Genomic DNA, 17283 nt, shown 5'->3' on the forward strand with positions numbered 1-17283 from the left:
GGACACGACTTGTGTGCCCTCAAGTTGCCCCAAGTCTCTTGTCATCACAAATTCAATGTAAATGAATGAGAGCTGTCTTAACCACTTGCCGACTGCCGCACGACTATTTACGTCAGCAGGTCTAGGGAGCGAGCGCGCGCCCCCGGAGGCACGCTCCAGCGCGGTCACGGACCCCCCCCCCCGCGCGTGTGACCGGCGGACCCAATGTCTGCCAGTCACTCGCCGATCATTGGTGGAGAGGGAGAAAGGCAGGCGGCTGATGTAAACAAGCCGCCTGTCATTCTCCCCTGTGTAGGAACAGTGATCATACGGTTCTACTATGTAGGACCGTTGATCACTGTTCCTACACCTCAAGCCACAGCCAATCACAGTTAGAATCACGCCCCTAGGGACACACATAACCCCTCCCTCTCAAAATAAAGTTAACCCCTTCACTGCCAGTGTAATTTTACAGTAACAGTGCATATGTATAGCACTGATTACTGTAGAAATGTCACTGGTAACCCCAAAAGCGTCAAAAATGTCAGTCAAGGGTCCGATCTGTCCGTCGCAAGGTCGCAGTACCGCAAAAAAAATCGCAGATCACCGCCATTACTCGTTAAAAAAAAAAACAACAAAAATCTTTCCCTTTGTTAGTAAACGCGATAACTTTTGCGCAAACCAATCACAATACACTTTTTGCGATTTTTTTTTTTTTTACCAAACATATGTAGCAGAAAACAAATTGGCCGAAAATGTTAAAAAATTTTGATTTTTACATTTTTTTTGGGGGGGAATTTCATATAAAAAAATTTGAAAAATATTGTTATTTTTTCAAAATTGACGCTCTTTTTTTTGTTTATAGCGCATGATCAAAAAATCGCACAGGTGATCAAATACCACCAAAAGAAAGCTCTGTTTGTGGAAAAAAAAAAGGACATCAATTTCATTTAGGTACAATGTCGCATGACCGCGCAATTGTCCGTTAAAGTCACGCAGTGCCAAATCGCTAAATAGGCCCTGATCAGGAAGGGGGTAAAATCTTCCGGGGCTTAAGTGGTTAAGTGAAAGATCAAAAAATGTTTTTGGATTTTTTTGTTTTTAAAGGTAAAAAAGAGATTTTGGGTCTTTTTGAACCCATATCTCTCCATAAAGAGGACTTGTCATCCTTATTTGTATTACAAGTAATGTTCACCATTTTATTAACTAGGATCTCTGCTAAAAAAAAATAATGTATTATGTTTGGGGGTTATAAGCAATTTTCTCGTAAAAAATACAGATTTAATCTTGTAAACAAAGAGTGCCAGAAAATGCCTGGTCGGCAAGTGGTTAAAGGCAGACTATTATACTAGGGGCATAACATTACAGTAAACATGGTCCCATTCTGCACCCCCCACCACCTCTCAATCCAACCTGCCACCCACTTACCGGGATCATGGGGTCCTGTTTTTTTTTTTTTTTTTTTGCAGTGCAGCTCAGGGCGTCATCACATTCTTGTTTTGTAATGACCGATATTCAGGTGTTCAGGGGAAGGTTGTGCTGGGACACATCATGTATGTTTTGCACACAGAGCACTGAGGTAATATTGATCATTAAATGTCAACAGATAAAATGTTTACTCATTCTTCCAACTAAATCCACCTTCAATTCCGTCTGCTGTCTGTCCTCTGGCAGTCTGTGAGAATGCACGTTCCGTCTGACAACGGGACTGAGGACTTTACACGCTGCTGGAAGGTAGGGATTCCGCAATAATGGTCTGAAAATTAGGAGTAAAAGTATACCTAAAGGCAAAACTTTCTCCTTTTTTTTTTTCTTTAGTTTTGGATAGTGTGGAGAGGGATTAGAGCCCCTGTCAGGTTTTACCCACTTTAACCCAGGCTTTTTCTGACATTTGTTGTTTTACAAGTAAAAATCAGTATTTTCTCTATCGTTCATTGACGGACGCAGTCCTCAGATTCCTATCAGTAGGGTAATACCGCCCCCTACAGGAGTAGGACACTAGGCGGAAAGAATTTCTGGCTACGCCTACGGGCAGTCCCGGAGGGTACACCCTCTCTCTTCCTGCATTGGATGTCAGTTTTAATCTGCCTAGTCAGGAGTAAGGACTTAGTTCCTTGCTGGGATCTCTGGTCCTGGCAGAGAAATATTTTTTTATGTCGATTTTTTTTTTTTAGCTAGTCTTTCTTCTTCCGGAACGTTATTCCTGTGAGATCTTCAAGCAATTATGCCAGGCTGGGCGACGGGCTGGATCCCTATATCCAGTGGTCACCCCAGTCTGGCCAGCGAGTGCATGCAGGCCTTAGCTCTGCACTGGGTGGGCGGCAACATAGTCCCACTGGACGGGGACTGGCCCCATGAGTTAAACGTCTCGCCAGGATGCACACGACAGGTTCTAGGCTTATGTCGCAGCGTTCCTATTTGGCCAACAGCCCCTCCACTCCGGTGGCGTGGGGTCCTGTCAGGAGATGGCACCCGCCTGTGTTCCCGGTATGGTGAGTTAATGTTCCTCCCCCCACTTCCCTGGCGGATTTTGGAGTGGACACGGGCCCTCTCCCTGGGATGGTCAGACCCTCACATTCCTGGGTTTCGCTCTGTCCTGTTGTGACCTCTCCCCCCCTCCCACATGGGGGACTGTTTAGTGTGCCGGCCGCATGGGGGGGACGCCGTTCGCGGCGCTCAGTCGATAGTGCGGGGGGGGGCCTCGGTCGGGTCCTCCAGGGCTGGATGGTGTAGCAGGGCTGGCGGGGGGGTCTCCCTGTGGGGTCCTATTGCCGCACTGGCCGCGTGGGGCCACCATTTTGTTGTAGCCTTGTCTGTATCTATGATGGTGGCCACCTTGGTACACCCGTTTTCGGACATTTTGCGGTGGATTTCTTGCAGGGAAGGCCAGTGAGTGTGCCTGGAGGCATTTTTTCTTGGGAAGGGCCCCTCTCTTCAGCCTGGGAAGTTTCCTGGCTCACTTTCTTTTCCCGAGCCGCCGCTGACACGTGCAGACTTCCCTGATCAGATTGCTGCATTCTAAGGACAGTGAGTCACAGGGGGCTTATTCTCTCTCTGCGGGGGTCCTTAGCGTGGGTCTGACCTCCGGGGGGGCGCTGTGGGGACGTTCCTTTTTCATACAAAAAAAAAACCCAAAAATGTTTTTTCTGTCATTTTTCTCAAAGTTTGCTGACGGGTTCTATTAGTGCAACATGGACCCCTCAGACCATGTGTCCCCACCTGACCCCCTCACGGAGGCCGCAGGGCCCTCCGGATCTCAACTGTCCGCCAATGCGATTACAGCAGTCCTGGAGGCATTTGTGTTCCGGGTGGAGGTGACCTTTAGGGGGCGGGGTGCACAGAAACGACCCCCACCTACCCCTTCCTCCTCTGATGTCTCAGACTCTGAGTCTGAACCAGCCACCGCAGACGTGGGTAACCCAACTGGGTCTGGTACCCCGCACCATGCCTCCTCTGATAGTGAGGATGAGCTCTCTGCCTCTTCTGCTGCGCAGGATAAGGCGCGGGTGGACGCACTGGTTGTTTCGGTGCGTGAAACTCTAAAATTGGAGGATGCGGCTGTCCTCACTCCTGGGGCGCAGGTTGCCTTCGGCATCCATAAGCCTTCAAGTGTGGAAACGTTTTTTCCCTTCCCCACTTATTTTGCTGGCCTACTTGCTAAAGAATGGGAGCAGCAGACACGTTCTCCCGGGGTGTTTAGGCGGTTTACTAGACGCTACCCATTTTGAAGAGTCTCTGATGAAGAAGTGGTCAGTGCCACCTAAGATGGAACCCCCCCCCGTCTCCAGACTTAACAAGGCTACCATTATTCCGGTAGAAGATTCCCCATCCTTTAAGGACCCAGAGGATAGAAGGGCAGAGGCTGTGTCCCGCGACATGTACGCTATGGTGGGTACTGCACTACGGCCTGCTTTTGCTGCGGCCCTTGTCACCCAAACGGTGACTGAATGGCCGAAGCTGCTACGCCGTGATGTGGAGGGCAAGCCTGTCCCTTCTGAATTTGGGGAACTGTTGGACCGGATGGTGCAGGGGCTGCAATTTGCTTGCGATGTTGTGCTGGACATTGCTTCCCTGTTGGGTCACCTGTCATTTTCGGCGGTGGTCTTGAGGCGTATGCTCTGGCTGAAGTGTTGGTTTGCAGATTAGGCTTCTAAGAAGGCCTTGTCGGAACTCCCCTTTCGGGGGGACCGTCTGTTTGGGGCTACCCTGGACGACATTATTAAAGGTGTTATGGATGGGTAAGAGTACCTTTCTCCCGCAGGTTTCCAAGGGTAGGGACTCTCGCCGTAGGCGTCCCTGGTTCCAAGCGTCCCTGGTCTGGAAAACAAAAGTCCGGTTCCGCCAGACCTGTGGACAAGGCCCCGTCAGTCTGACGATGCGCCCTCACCCGTGACTGTGGCTAGCCCAGATCCCAGACAAATGGGTCTGGGAGGTTGTGCAGTCCGGATACAAGATCGAATTTCGATCCGCTCCTCCAGTCAGGTTTTTCCCTTCCAATGTCCGCCTATCTCCGGATCGCTTGCGAGCACTCTATGGGCAGTGCAGGACTTGCTACAGCAAGGAGTGATAGTGTCTGTTCCGCAGGCGGAGCGCTTTTACAGGTTTTATTCCATCCTGTTCACAGTTCCCAAGAAGGAGAGCAAGGTGCGTCCGATCCTGGATCTAAAGGCACTGAATGTGTTCGTGCGCGACTGCACGCTCAAAAGTTCAAGATGGAAACTATTCGCACTATGGTGGCCTCCCTACATCAGGGGGACATCCTGGCCTCAATAGACATCAAGGATGCCTACCTTCACATTCCAATCTGTGCTGCTCACCTATGGTTTCTCTGTTTTTCCAAGTGAGAGGATCACTATCAGTTTGTGGCGTTACCCTTTGGTTTCGCCCCTGCTCCTCAGGTCTTTACAAAGGTGTTGGCCCCGGTCCTGGCGCTGTTACGACAGCGAAGGATATCAGTCCTGGGTTACCTGGACAATCTGATTCTCTGTGCGGAGTCCCCCAAGTTGCTGACGGAAAACTTGGGGGTCACCATGAGCACTCTGGAGGAGTTTGGTTGGACCGTGAACCTTCAAAAGTTGTCTCTGACCCCTTCCATGTGACTGGTCTATCTGGGCCTGACTTTAGACTCGTCCTCTGCCAGAGTGTTTCTTCCTCCAGAAAAACTCCAGAAGCTCCAGTCAGAGGTTCATTTGTTGATGTCCAAAGACCAGCCGTCGCTTCGGACCTGTATGAGAGTACTGGGACTGATGGTGTCCTCCTTGGAGGCGGTCACATTCGCTCAGTTCCACACGAGGGTTCTTCAAAGGGAAATTCTTCTCAAGCGGAACAAACACCCGAATTCTCTGGAGTCTCGGATTCGGTTAAGCCACAGGACCAGAGAGTCCCTGGTCTTGTGGCTTCGGTCCCCGTTGCTTCAGTCTGGGAAATCCTTTCTCCCTATATACTGGACAATTGTCACCACGGATGCGAGTCTGTCCGGGTGGGGGGGGGGGGGGGGGGAGTCCTCAATCAGGGAGTCTGGTCCCTGGAGGAATCTCGGTTGCTGATCAATGTCCTGGAGCTGAGAGCGATCCGGCTTTGCCTAACGCACTGGACCGACCGTCTGGAGGGTTGTCCAGTGCGCATTCAATCGGACAATGCCACGGCCGTGGCTTACGTCAATCACCAAGGGGGCACCAAGAGTGTCCTTGCGGCCCTGGAAGTGGCAGAAATTCTATATTGGGTGGAGCGCCATGTTCCAGCTCTCTCCGCGGTCCACATTCGGGGAGTGGAAAATTGGCAGACGGATTACCTCAGCCGCCAGGCCTTGGATGCAGGGGGGTGGTCCCTGCATCCGGAGGTGTTTCAGCAGTTGTGCCTTCGCTGGGGCACTCCGGACGTGGATCTGTTGGCTTCTCGAATCAACAGGAAGGTACAGAGGTTTGTGGCCCGCTCTTGGGACCCTCTGGCAGATGCCGCAGATGCACTGGTGGCCCCCTGGGGCTTGTACCGGCTAATGTATGCCTTTCCTCCTCTCAAGTTGCTGCCAAGACTTCTTCGCAGGATAGAGGCGGAAGGAATTGAGGTTAATCTTGTGCTTCCGGACTGGCCTCGTCACGCTTGGTACGCCGACCTGGTCAGGCTTGTCACAGATGCCTCGTCGAAACTTCCTCTCAGGGAGGATCTACTGTCTCAGGGGCCAATCTTCCATCCTGTTTAACAGTCACTGGCTTTGATGGCTTGGCTGTTGAAAGCCAGGTGCTTAAGGACAGGGGTTTGTCTGCTTCAGTGATTCCCTCTCTGCTTAAAGCGAGAAAGGCGACTTCCAGGAAGATTTATCATCGTAAGTGGAAGTCATATATTGCGTGGTGTGAGTCCGTTAGGACCCACCCTCGCTCCTATTTGGTAGCTCGGATCTTGGCTTTCCTTCAACAGGGAGTTGATCAGAAGTTGGCCTTGAATACTATCAAGGGTCAGGTCTCGGCCTTGGCTATTTTCTTCCAGAGGCCATTGGCCGCACATTCCCTGGTGCGTAGCCTTATCCAGGGGGTGTGACACTTGGTACCTCCGGTGCGACCAGAGGCCTCCCTTTGAGAATATTCGGGAGGTTCCTCTGCTTACCTTGTCTCAGAAGGTGGCTTTCTTGATGGCTATCACTTCTGCGCACAGGGTGTTGGAACTGGCGGCGCTGTCCTGTCGTTCTCCCTATCTGGTGGTTCAGAAGGACAAGGTGGTACTTTGGCCGGATCCATCGTTCCTGCCGAAGGTGGTTTCCAGTTTTCACTTGAATGAGGACATCGTGTTACCTTCTTTGTGCTCTAAGCCTAAACATCCTAAGGAATTTGCTCTGCATACCCTGGATGTTGTTCAGGCAATCAGGGTGTATTTTGCGTCTACCGAGTCTTTTAGCAAGTCTCTTTGTGCCCACACAGGCACATGGAGGACATGCAAACTCCAGGTAGGTAGTGCCGTGATTAGGATTAGAACCAACGACTCTAATGCTGCTAGAAGGACGTGCTAACCACTTAGCCACTGTGCTTTATATGGGCCCCTTGGTTTTCTAAAGCACAATGTATCAAAAACTATTTCCATGTTTATTCCCTAAAAGGATTCTTGTTTTCACCCCTTTTTTCTACCTTGTTACGTTTATAGTGCTACTGATCTCCTGCAGCCTCTTTGAAACCACTTCATGTCTATATGCACTTAGAGATGGCTGCATGGCATTTCACAAAGAGAACACAGAAGAGCGCCTCTAAGTGTAGCAATTGATTATACATAAAAAAGGCAATCCGCCAAGTAAAAACTCACACAATGTCAAAGGTAAAAAGTCTCATAAAATGAGGTGACAATTCAGCAACGAGATGGTATAGGCGTCCAAGACCAGAGTGTGCAGCCGTCATATGAGCCAGGATCCTGGCGGCGAGGAGGGTGCAATTACAGGTACAGGCTTGATGGAGAGCAGCGTGGACCGCAGCACCAGCTGGCGTGTGACGTCACCGAAGAGTTGTTCTCCCGTCACACGCCAGCTGGTGCTGCGGTCCATGCTGCTCTCCATCAAGCCTGTATCCGGAATTGCACCCTCCTCACCGGTGGGATTCCGGCTCAGACGACGGCTGCACCCTCTGGTCTGGGACGCCTATACCATCTCGCTGCTGGATTGTGACCTCATTTTACAAGCCTTTTTACCTTTGACATCATGTGAGTTTTTACTTGGCTGATTGCCTTTTTTTATGTATAATAAATTACTACACTTAGAGGCGCTCTTCTGTGTTCTCTTTTTGCCTTATCCAGAGTCGTCTTCACTCTTATATAGCTTTGCCCTAGTGTCTGACCAACCATCATCCATCTCAGCCTGTTTCATGGACATTATTATAGACTCTTTTTGCTTCTAAGGCCATATCTGTGGACACTGTGAGCGCTGGCATTTTACACTTGTTTTGCATGGCATTTCTCAGGGTGGGGTTTCTGATGGTGACAACAGGGGACGATGCCTGTGAAATTATTGTAGAAATGGCCACTAGGCCAGAAGCCCATATGACAATGAAGGGGCACAATTGGGGGCCCGGGACAGTTGTCACTCAAGGACCTTCATGACACCCCCTACTGAGGAAGTCGTGATACGAAAGCATAAGACGCCATGCGTATAGGGGACGGAGACCTGGACGGACGAGCGGCGACCCACCAGCTACTGTTTTTGGCGTGTACGGTCCGCACAAGCCTATTGTGCTGATTCATATGAGTGCAATTCTACTTTGAATGTGAATCAATTAAAGGATAATAGCAGTGTACACTTAGATGCCTCATTATCTTTATTCACATATCATGTCCATGGGATGGTGAGAGATCGATCCAGGAAGTGGCATTTTTATTGAGAATACAATGCTGGTTTAATGCTTCAGTGAGGTGAGAGGCCATCTGGTGGCTAAACGGTGGTGGTGTCACTTGCACTTTTATATGGAAACATCTATCAAGCACTTTATTGAATTTTAAACCACGGTTATATTTATATTTTAGTGGACTATTATGCACTTTACTTTGAATGCACTTTATGGACATTATATATTGCACCTAAGAGGAATATATATTGCACTGTAAGCGAGTTTATTGATTTATATGATGCACATTGTCACTTTATTTGATTTTATATAGCGCTGTATACATATTTGTCTATAGTTCATTTCTCCCGTTAGTGAAGGAGGTTCTATATAGCTGCTGTATTTTCTTTATGTGTCCCAAATTATTGGGTCTTAACACTATACCACTTTATATTTAATTGCGCTGATTTACCTTTTTGCACAATTTCTCAGGGTGGGGTTTCTGATGGTGACAACAGGGGTTGATGCCTGTGAAATTATTGTAGAAATGGCCACTAGGCCAGAAGCCCATAAGACAATGAAGGGGCACAATTGGGGGCCCGGGACAGTTGTCACCCAAGGACCTTCATGGCAGGTGACTTTTAAAATCACATTAACATAATAAATAATATGTAAACCCAACATTTCATACTCCTTATTTGTCTGCTGCACCATGTACTTGTATGAGAACGTATCCTGTTCTCTTTTTATTGCTTTCTTTATGTGAAATCCCTGGTGTTCCTGCCAGTTTCTCTGCATTCCTATTAAAAACTGACCACACTAGGCATGAGAGCACAGTATAGTTAGTTCTTTAGCTTTGCTGAGAACTCGGCCTGCTCTCATCCAATAATCAGACTTGTCCTAACCCCCCCTTACAGTCATTCACTGCTGTTTCTCCTACACCAGCTCCCTATGCTCCTTTATGCAGCTGAGATCAGAGGGAATGTGATCACTTAAAAAAACTGAAAAAAAATGTTATTTATAAAAAAAATTGTATATATACACAAATGGTTTGCCTTTCATTTCTATTTTAATGTATTTTAATTTGAATTGGTTGTTTTACACAGTAAAGGTTCACATATACTTTAAAGCTAATATGAGATTTTAGTGAATATGCCTACATATACGTATTTCTGAGGTAGGTTTTTAGCGATATAATTTAGAAAAAACAAAAGTATTTGCCATCATCCCTATTTGAATACAAGAAAATTGATTGGTTCCTCAAGTCAAAGAAAGGTGGGATTGTGTAGGCAAGTTTTAAAATAAAACACAAATTTATTGATGAAAATTAATAAGGTAAAACAAAAGCATATGCAATAGATAAGCAATTGGTAACATAGGTGCTATGCATAAATAGTACAGTCTATGTTGTATGCTGTTTTACTTATAAATTGGAGTCTTTATATGTGAAAAAGTGAAAAATTGCATAAATTAGTGACAATTGTGCTGAAATATTGATATAACATTCAACATGGTAATAACATCGTATTTTTCTGGTTGTGTACCTATGGTGCACCTCAAGTGTTTCCACATCGGGAGTCACTCACCACTATAATTTATAAGTAAAACAGCATACAACATAGACTGTACTATTTATGCATAGCACCTATGTTACCAATTGCTTATCTATTGCATATCCTTTTGTTTTACCTTATTATTTTCATCAATAAATTTGTGTTTTATTTTAAAACTTGCCTACACAATCCCACCTTTCCTTGACTTGAGAAACCAATCAATTTTCTTGTATACATATACGTATTTGAGGATGGATCATTGGTGGCTCCCAATCCATACATTTTTAAATAAGGACAAAAAAATTTTATCCATGAACTAAATAGTCCTGCTTTTATATTGCCATGTCGTGTGTGTAATATTGTCTTCCTTTTATTTTTTTAAAGAATGGACAAGCTTGTAAACTGCTTCCACAGACGGCCAGACGCCATCACCAGATTAATTTGTTTCCCCTGGGCTGGAGGAGGCTCATTGTTTAATGCTCAATGGGGTCGGCTGTTTGATGACACTGTGGAAGGTTTGTGTAGTTCTCGACTTATTGAATTAAATATTTTTCTGTACTTGAATGTGGATCCTAATGAGATAATTACAGGAAAGGGTTCATGATAAATAGAAGCCTTGGGGCTGTTTGTTAGTGGTGTAAAAAGGAATGTAGGGTGACTTTATATATGTTTTTAATTTATTATGGTCAGGATTAAAAATATAAAAATGGAAAAATGTTTTTATTTTTTAAGGTAATTTCACCCTCCCCAGCATCTCTGTAACTGACTTTTCTCTTTCGTTCATCGATGGACACAGCACCCACCCCTCTATGGAGTTCTGATACTTCTAATACTGCTTGCTACTAAACTGATTACTTAGAGCAGAGAGGGGGGTTATATACCAGCTGAGGACGGCCAATGGGCGTAGCCAGGTGTTTTTTGTTCTGCCTAGTCCTGCTCCTGGAGGAGGCAATATAACCCAGTAGTTATGATTTATTGAGTGCTGTCTCCGTCGATGAATTCAGAGTAATGGATTTTACGGTAAGTACAAAAATCCCATTTTCCTGTCTGTCACAGTGGTCATATGATCGGTAGCCAGTCCCGCTGGTACCAGTACAGAGCGAGAGCTGTCTCTGTGCTGGAAGTGCAGAGTAAACGCGCTCTCAGCACAGAGACCTCTGCCGCCCAATAATACACATGTGCAGTGTGTAGACATTAAATCTAACCTTTATCATGACACACATATGCGTTACATATGCGGCAAGAGGTTCAAGTATTCCTAAACCCATAACAGTAAAATCAGTCTGTATATGCAGTAAAGCATGCTTGTTATAGTCCCTGTGGAACCTAAGGTAATCCTCTACATTGTGTAAAAAGGCTGTTTGATCCTGTCTTCTCTGATTCTCCTCTTCCACTGACTCCAGAACATGTCCGGATAAGACAGAGTCTTTGGAGTCAGGCTGCACATGTTCAGTTTGTTGTGTATTGCTAGAGAGTTTTTTTTCTTGGGAGAGTGCATGTGACCAATCAGCACTGTCCAGACAGAGAGCCAGGGGTCCTGCAGCCTCATAGGACAGCCAGTGCAGTATGAAAGCTCCTCCTACAAGCTTAACCAGGAAATAATTGCATTTCCATGTTCTATTTACGGTGGGAGACCAGATAAAGTGAATACAAGCTCCTGGGTTTAGCAACACTCTACGTAAATGTTTAAAAGTACATAAATAGGCGGTATTCTCCTTTTCAGCCACAAGATTGAGCTCTCGGGTACTTTTCATGTGTTTGGTGGGACTATTTTGTTAAAGTGGTTGTAAATCTCAGACATGAAATGTGAGCAAAGCATATCCCTCTTTAGTGTGTACTGGTCTCAATCTAGAGCACAAAGTGTAATTTCTTTCTGCTGCTTCGTTCCTCTGCTATCTGCATGAATCACTTCTAACAAGTTTTCCTGACACCAAGAGAAAAAAGGTGACAGAAGAGGAATCTCCAGCTGATTGACAGCTTCAGCTCTCTTCCTGTGTGCTGTGTGAAGGGGGGTGTGTCTCTTCCTTCCAATCAGCTCTCAGAGCTCTCCTCGCTGAGTAACTTCAGCTCCCCACCCCCTGCTTTTTAGAGCTAAGAGATCCTGTGTAAATTCTGCACTTTGGATGAAGGTAGGGGAAAGACAGCTATAGATAAACAGGTACAACTTATGTATTAGGATTTGTTTCACCTCTGTGTATCACCTGAGGCCAGTCACTTCACTGGGTGTGTAAGGGCTGACAAGAGCTCAGTAGCTTAAAGCAAACCCTGAAGTCTGAGCAAGGTAAGTCCACATACAGTATTTAGCTTGCCATTCTTCCTCTTGCTAAAACACCACATTAGATTGTAAAATACAAAAACTCGGTTAGGGGAATGGGGTGGGGGAAGAGTTAGTCACTATATTTACCTTTTCCCCAGTTTCCTTGCTGCAGGGGGTGACATCACCATAATGCAGATAAGATCCTAAGATATGCTGAGTACCCCAAATCTTGCAAGAAGATGACACAGCACCAGTGGCGGCTGGTGCTCGGTAATTTGTGGGTGGGGGGCCCTAAACCAACGCCCCCCCCCCCCCCTCTTCTCCTGATGGATAGAAGGACAGCCGGCAGGCAAAACAACACACCATATTCCCCGCCCCCCCCCCCCCGAACAACCTTCCTCCTTACTCCCTTCTTCCTCCTGTCCGAGCCGGGGAGTGCTGGATGGCTGAGCCACTGTGCTTCTCCTCCAGCCGTGTGTCCCCTCCCTCTTCCTGGCCAGTGGCCAGTAAGATCGCTTCTGCTGTTGGCCAATTGGGAAAGGCGTCTCACAACCCTCTTCCTGACTGGCTGGGAGGAGAATCAGTGTGACAATCGCGAATATTTATTCGCTATTGCCATAGAACTGGTTGGGCTAAGGACACAGTTCTCTGTGCCCTGAGCCCACCCTTTTTTGAAGCCTATTAGAGCCTCTGGCTCTAATCACGTGCTTAAAAAAAAAAAAAAATCCCCTATTGGAATCCATGCATCCGGTGCCCTTTATGTAGATTAGGGGGGCGGATGCATTAATGGGGGGGCGGCGCCCCTGTGCCCCTAATGGACGGGCCGCCACTGCACAGCACAGTGCAAGATCCTCTTCCTGACACATTTGAACTACTCAACATTGCCCAGGAGCTCCTTTATATAGGATGACATCACTCTCATTTTGATGATGCAGGTGGAAGCCGGGGGAATGGTAGATATACTGTTTAACTTTTTTCCCCCACAAGTTATTTTGTGCAGTTTAATCCAGCTCCGGTCACTGATTTATTTCTCCGTTCACTGATTTATTGTTTTAATCATAAAAATTTTTTATTGTGCCAATATTCATCCAAAACACTGTACAATAGACAAGATATTTAAAAAGCCTAAGACATACATCAAATAGACATCTATGAGCAATTTAAACTAGTTGTATAAAAAAAAAAAAAAAAATGCAAGACACAGGCATAATGTGCCACTGGTGCGGTGTCATCTTCTTGCAAAATTTTGGGTACTCAGCATATCTCAGGATCTTACAGTATCTGCATTATGGTGATGTCACTCCCTGCAGCAAGAAAGCTGGGGAAAAGGGAATTATAGTGACTGATTCACCCCCACCCCACTCCCCCTCCCCCAACAGAGTTTTTGTATTTTACAGTTTAACGCAGTATTTTATCAAGAGGAAGAATGACAAACTAAATACTGTATGTGGACTTACCTTGCTCAGACTTCAGGGTCTGCTTTAAGCTACTGAGCTCTTGTTAGCCCAATTTTTCAGTTTTTTATTTGTTCAAAAAGTTTGAAATATCCAATAAATTTCGTTCCACTTCATGATTGTGTCCCACTTGTTGATTCTTCACAAAAAATTACAGTTTTATATCTTTATGTTTGAAGCCTGAAATGTGGCAAAAGGTCGCTAAGTTCAAGGGGGCCGAATACTTTCGCAAGGCACTGTAACGCAATGTGCAAAAAAAAAGCATGCAAATCATGTTATTGTCCATGCATTTTCAGTGTGTTGTAGTGCATTTGTATGTACAGTATAGCTTAAAAGGATCCATAAGGCCTCATGAAACTTTAACCACTTCAGCTCTGGAAGATTTTACCCCCTTCATGACCAGGAAATTTTTTGCTATACAGCACTGCGCTACTTTAACTGGCAATTACGCGGTCATGCAACGCTATATTTAACCACTTGCCGACTGCTCGCAGTAATCCTACTGCGGCAGTGCAGCTACCCTGGGTCCAGTGACGTAGACCTAGTGATTTTGGCGGCGCGCGCGCATCTCCGGAGGCGCGCTCCCGCTGTGTTTAGATACAGCAGGAGTCGGGCCGGGGGAGGAGAGGTGACGGTTGACGCCTCCCTTCCGCGATCATCGGGGAAACTATGAGAAGACCCGCCTGCTTATGTAAACAAAGCAGGCGGATCTTCTCAGTGACAGACAGGAGGAGATCACAGAATTCAGCATAGCTGAACATGCGATCTCTGTCTGTGTCACAGAACGCCCCCCCCCCCCCCACACACACACACACACGTCAGTAAGCATAAGGCATACATTTAACCCATTTATCACCCATGGGGTTAACCCCTTCCCTGCCAGTGTCATTATTACAGTAACAGTGCATATTTTTAGCACTGATTACTGTAGTAATGTCACTTGTACCCCCAACAGTGTAAAAAATGTCAGTTAGGGGTCCGATCTGTCTGGCGCAATGTCGCAGTCCCGCAAAAAATCGCAGATCGCCGACATTACTAGTAAAAAAAAATAATAAAAATGACATAAATCTTTCCCGTAGATAGTAGACGCGATAACTTTTGCGCAAATCAATCAAAATACGCTTATTGCGATTTTTTTTTTTACCAAAAATATGTAGCAGAAAACAAATTGGCCTAAAATGTTAAAACATTTTGATTTTTAATTTTTTTGGGGGGGAATGTTATATAGCAGAATATGAAAAATACTGTTTTTTTTTTTTTTAAATTGTCGCTTTTTTGTTTATAGCGCAAAAATTAAAAATTGCACAGGTGATCAAATACCACCAAAAGAAAGCTCTAGTTGTGGGAAAAAAAAGGATGTAAATTTTGTTTGGGTACAGCGTCACTTGACCCTTCAATTGTCCATTAAATAACGCAGTGCCGAATCGCAAAATAGGGCCTGGTCAGGAAGGGAGTAAAATCTTCTGGGGCTGAGGTGGTTAAACAAAATTTGTATAATTTTTTTTTTTTTTTGGTGGTATTTTTTGCTATATAAGTGAAAAAAGACCACATATTTTGGAAAAAAAAACGGATTTCTTAATAAATATTGGCGAATAGGTTTTCTGCTACGTGTTTAAGATAGAATAAAATCCCAATAAGTGTAGTGATTGGTTTTGCGTGAAAGTTATAGCACCTCCAAACTATGGTATGCATACTGGAATTTTATATATTTTTTTTTTATAGACTACTAATGGCGGCGAAGTAGGCAGCGATGTATGGGTACATCACTTTGGCTACTGCGGCCGCCCATCTGCAGTACATGGCAGGCGGGAAGCGGTTAAGGAGCATTTGACGGTTCCTTTTTTGCGTCTCAATGTCGGCCTGTGTGTCCATGTACACATAGGCATTTACAGGCATTTATAGGAATAAAAAAAACTCTCCACTGCCAGTGCTTTCAGGAATAAAAGCGTTTGGCAGAAAAAACACTTAAAAGTCCCTAAACGCGTCTAAAAACACGTTAAGGTTGGGCGCATTTAGTGCTTAAAGAGTATCTCCGCTTTTGTTGAGAAAAAAACACTTCCCTCTGGGTGATCAATGTACATTGCAAGGATTTTGAAAAAACTTTGTTGCAGATTCCTACCTTTTCTTATGCTGAAGAAATTCCTGTGTGTTTGTGTCCATGTGGGAAAGTTAATCTAATGGGAGTGATTTCATAATTATCAATCAGCTGCTGCACTTGCAGGGCTCTAATGAGGTAAGCTGCTGGGCCTGCATTCCTTTAGACGTTATTTCCTCCTATCGCAGCTTTGAATGGCAGCAAGGATGGGAAATGTCGTTCTAATGGGGGACTTCAATTATCCAGATATAGACTGGGCAGAAGGAACCGCGCATTCATCTAAGGCTCGCCATTTACTAAATGTTTTGCAGGACAATTTCATGGGTCAGATGGTGAACGCACCAACGAGAAACAATGCGTTACTAGACCTACTGATAACAAATAATACAGACCTGATTGCGGATGTAGAAATATGTGGAAACTTAGGAAACAGTGACCACAGGTTAATTCGTTTCAGTATATATCATAGACCTAGGAAACACGAGGGTAATATAAGGACACTGAATTTCAAAAGAGCCAACTTCCCTAAACTGTGCTCTATGCTAGACGCTATTAAATGGGATAAAATCCTAGGAACAAAGAACATGGAGCAAAAATGGGAGTGCTTTAAGAACATACTAAATAAAGGTATTGGCCAGTGCATTCCAACGGGGAATACGTTTAAAAGTGATAAAATAAAACCTAGGTGGCTAAACTCCAACGTAAAAATGCATATAAAAACTAAAGAAAAGGCCTTCAAAAAATACAAGGCTGAGGGGTCATTGGCAGCATTACAAAATTACAAAGAATGTAATAAGAAATGTAGGAGTAAAATAAAACACGAAAGGCACAAAGGGGAAGAGAGAAAAAAAACCCCAATAAATTCTTTAAGTATATAAATATTAAGAAAGTGAGGCCAGAACACATTGGCCCTATAAAGGACGGTGAAGGGAATCTGGCTACATAGGACAGAGCGCAGGCGAAGGTGCTAAATACATTTTTCTCCTTAGTCTTCACAAAAGAATTGGGGGGGCTACATTAACCCAGCTTGTAAAGTTAATAACATGTCACAGGGATGTAAGGTTCTGGCACTCTCAGTGCCTCCTATCACATTTATTCCGGGTGATTTCCATCTACCTAGACAGAAGAAACACATATAGGTGTGTTTCCCTTTAAGGCTGAAGCTGTCATCACCCAGCGCCGGACTAGATGGCTATTTAGGGCGTCGGTTCTCACTCACATGTGTTCGTTCAAACACCAGTACCTGGATACTAATCTTGCTTGAAGCTTCCATGCTTGCAAGCTCTCCTCGCTGACGAACCTCGCTGCGCTGATCCCTGCATCCTGCTACTGGATCATCCGCATCTCCTGCGTGATCCTTTGGCTATCGCTATTAGTGCTAAGTACCCCACAGGGGAAATCTCTATAGACTTGTACTAGGCTTACACTATTTAGCTCTGCATAGCAAGGACTGTCTTTTACATCTGCATAACTAGATTGCTAGCTCTTGAGGCTACTGCTACTATTTCCTGCACTGGGTTGATCTCTCCTGTATGCACCTGCTACTCTGTCATCTGTTATCATACATGATCGCTAACCCTTCCTGCATCCATCTGCACTGTCTCACCTCAAGTGTCTGTCACCTACCACTTCCACTCAAACCTATCCCTAA

General features: G+C 45.4%; 1 protein-coding gene across 1 annotated transcript in view; it reads left to right on the plus strand.

The window, feature by feature from the left end:
- Positions 1–1621: 1621 nt before the first annotated feature.
- Positions 1622–17283, plus strand: part of OLAH (oleoyl-ACP hydrolase) — a 51733-nt gene continuing 36071 nt past the window's right edge. Inside the window, exons 1-2 of the mRNA XM_082259095.1 lie at positions 1622–1713; positions 10211–10341. Coding sequence (XP_082115221.1) covers positions 10212–10341 — 130 coding nt within the window. The 5' untranslated portion in view covers positions 1622–1713; position 10211. The remainder of the gene's footprint in view (positions 1714–10210; positions 10342–17283) is intronic.

Source organism: Pelophylax lessonae, assembly GCF_965119305.1.
Source record: "Pelophylax lessonae genome assembly, chromosome: 5".
Taxonomy (NCBI): Eukaryota; Metazoa; Chordata; class Amphibia; order Anura; family Ranidae; genus Pelophylax; species Pelophylax lessonae.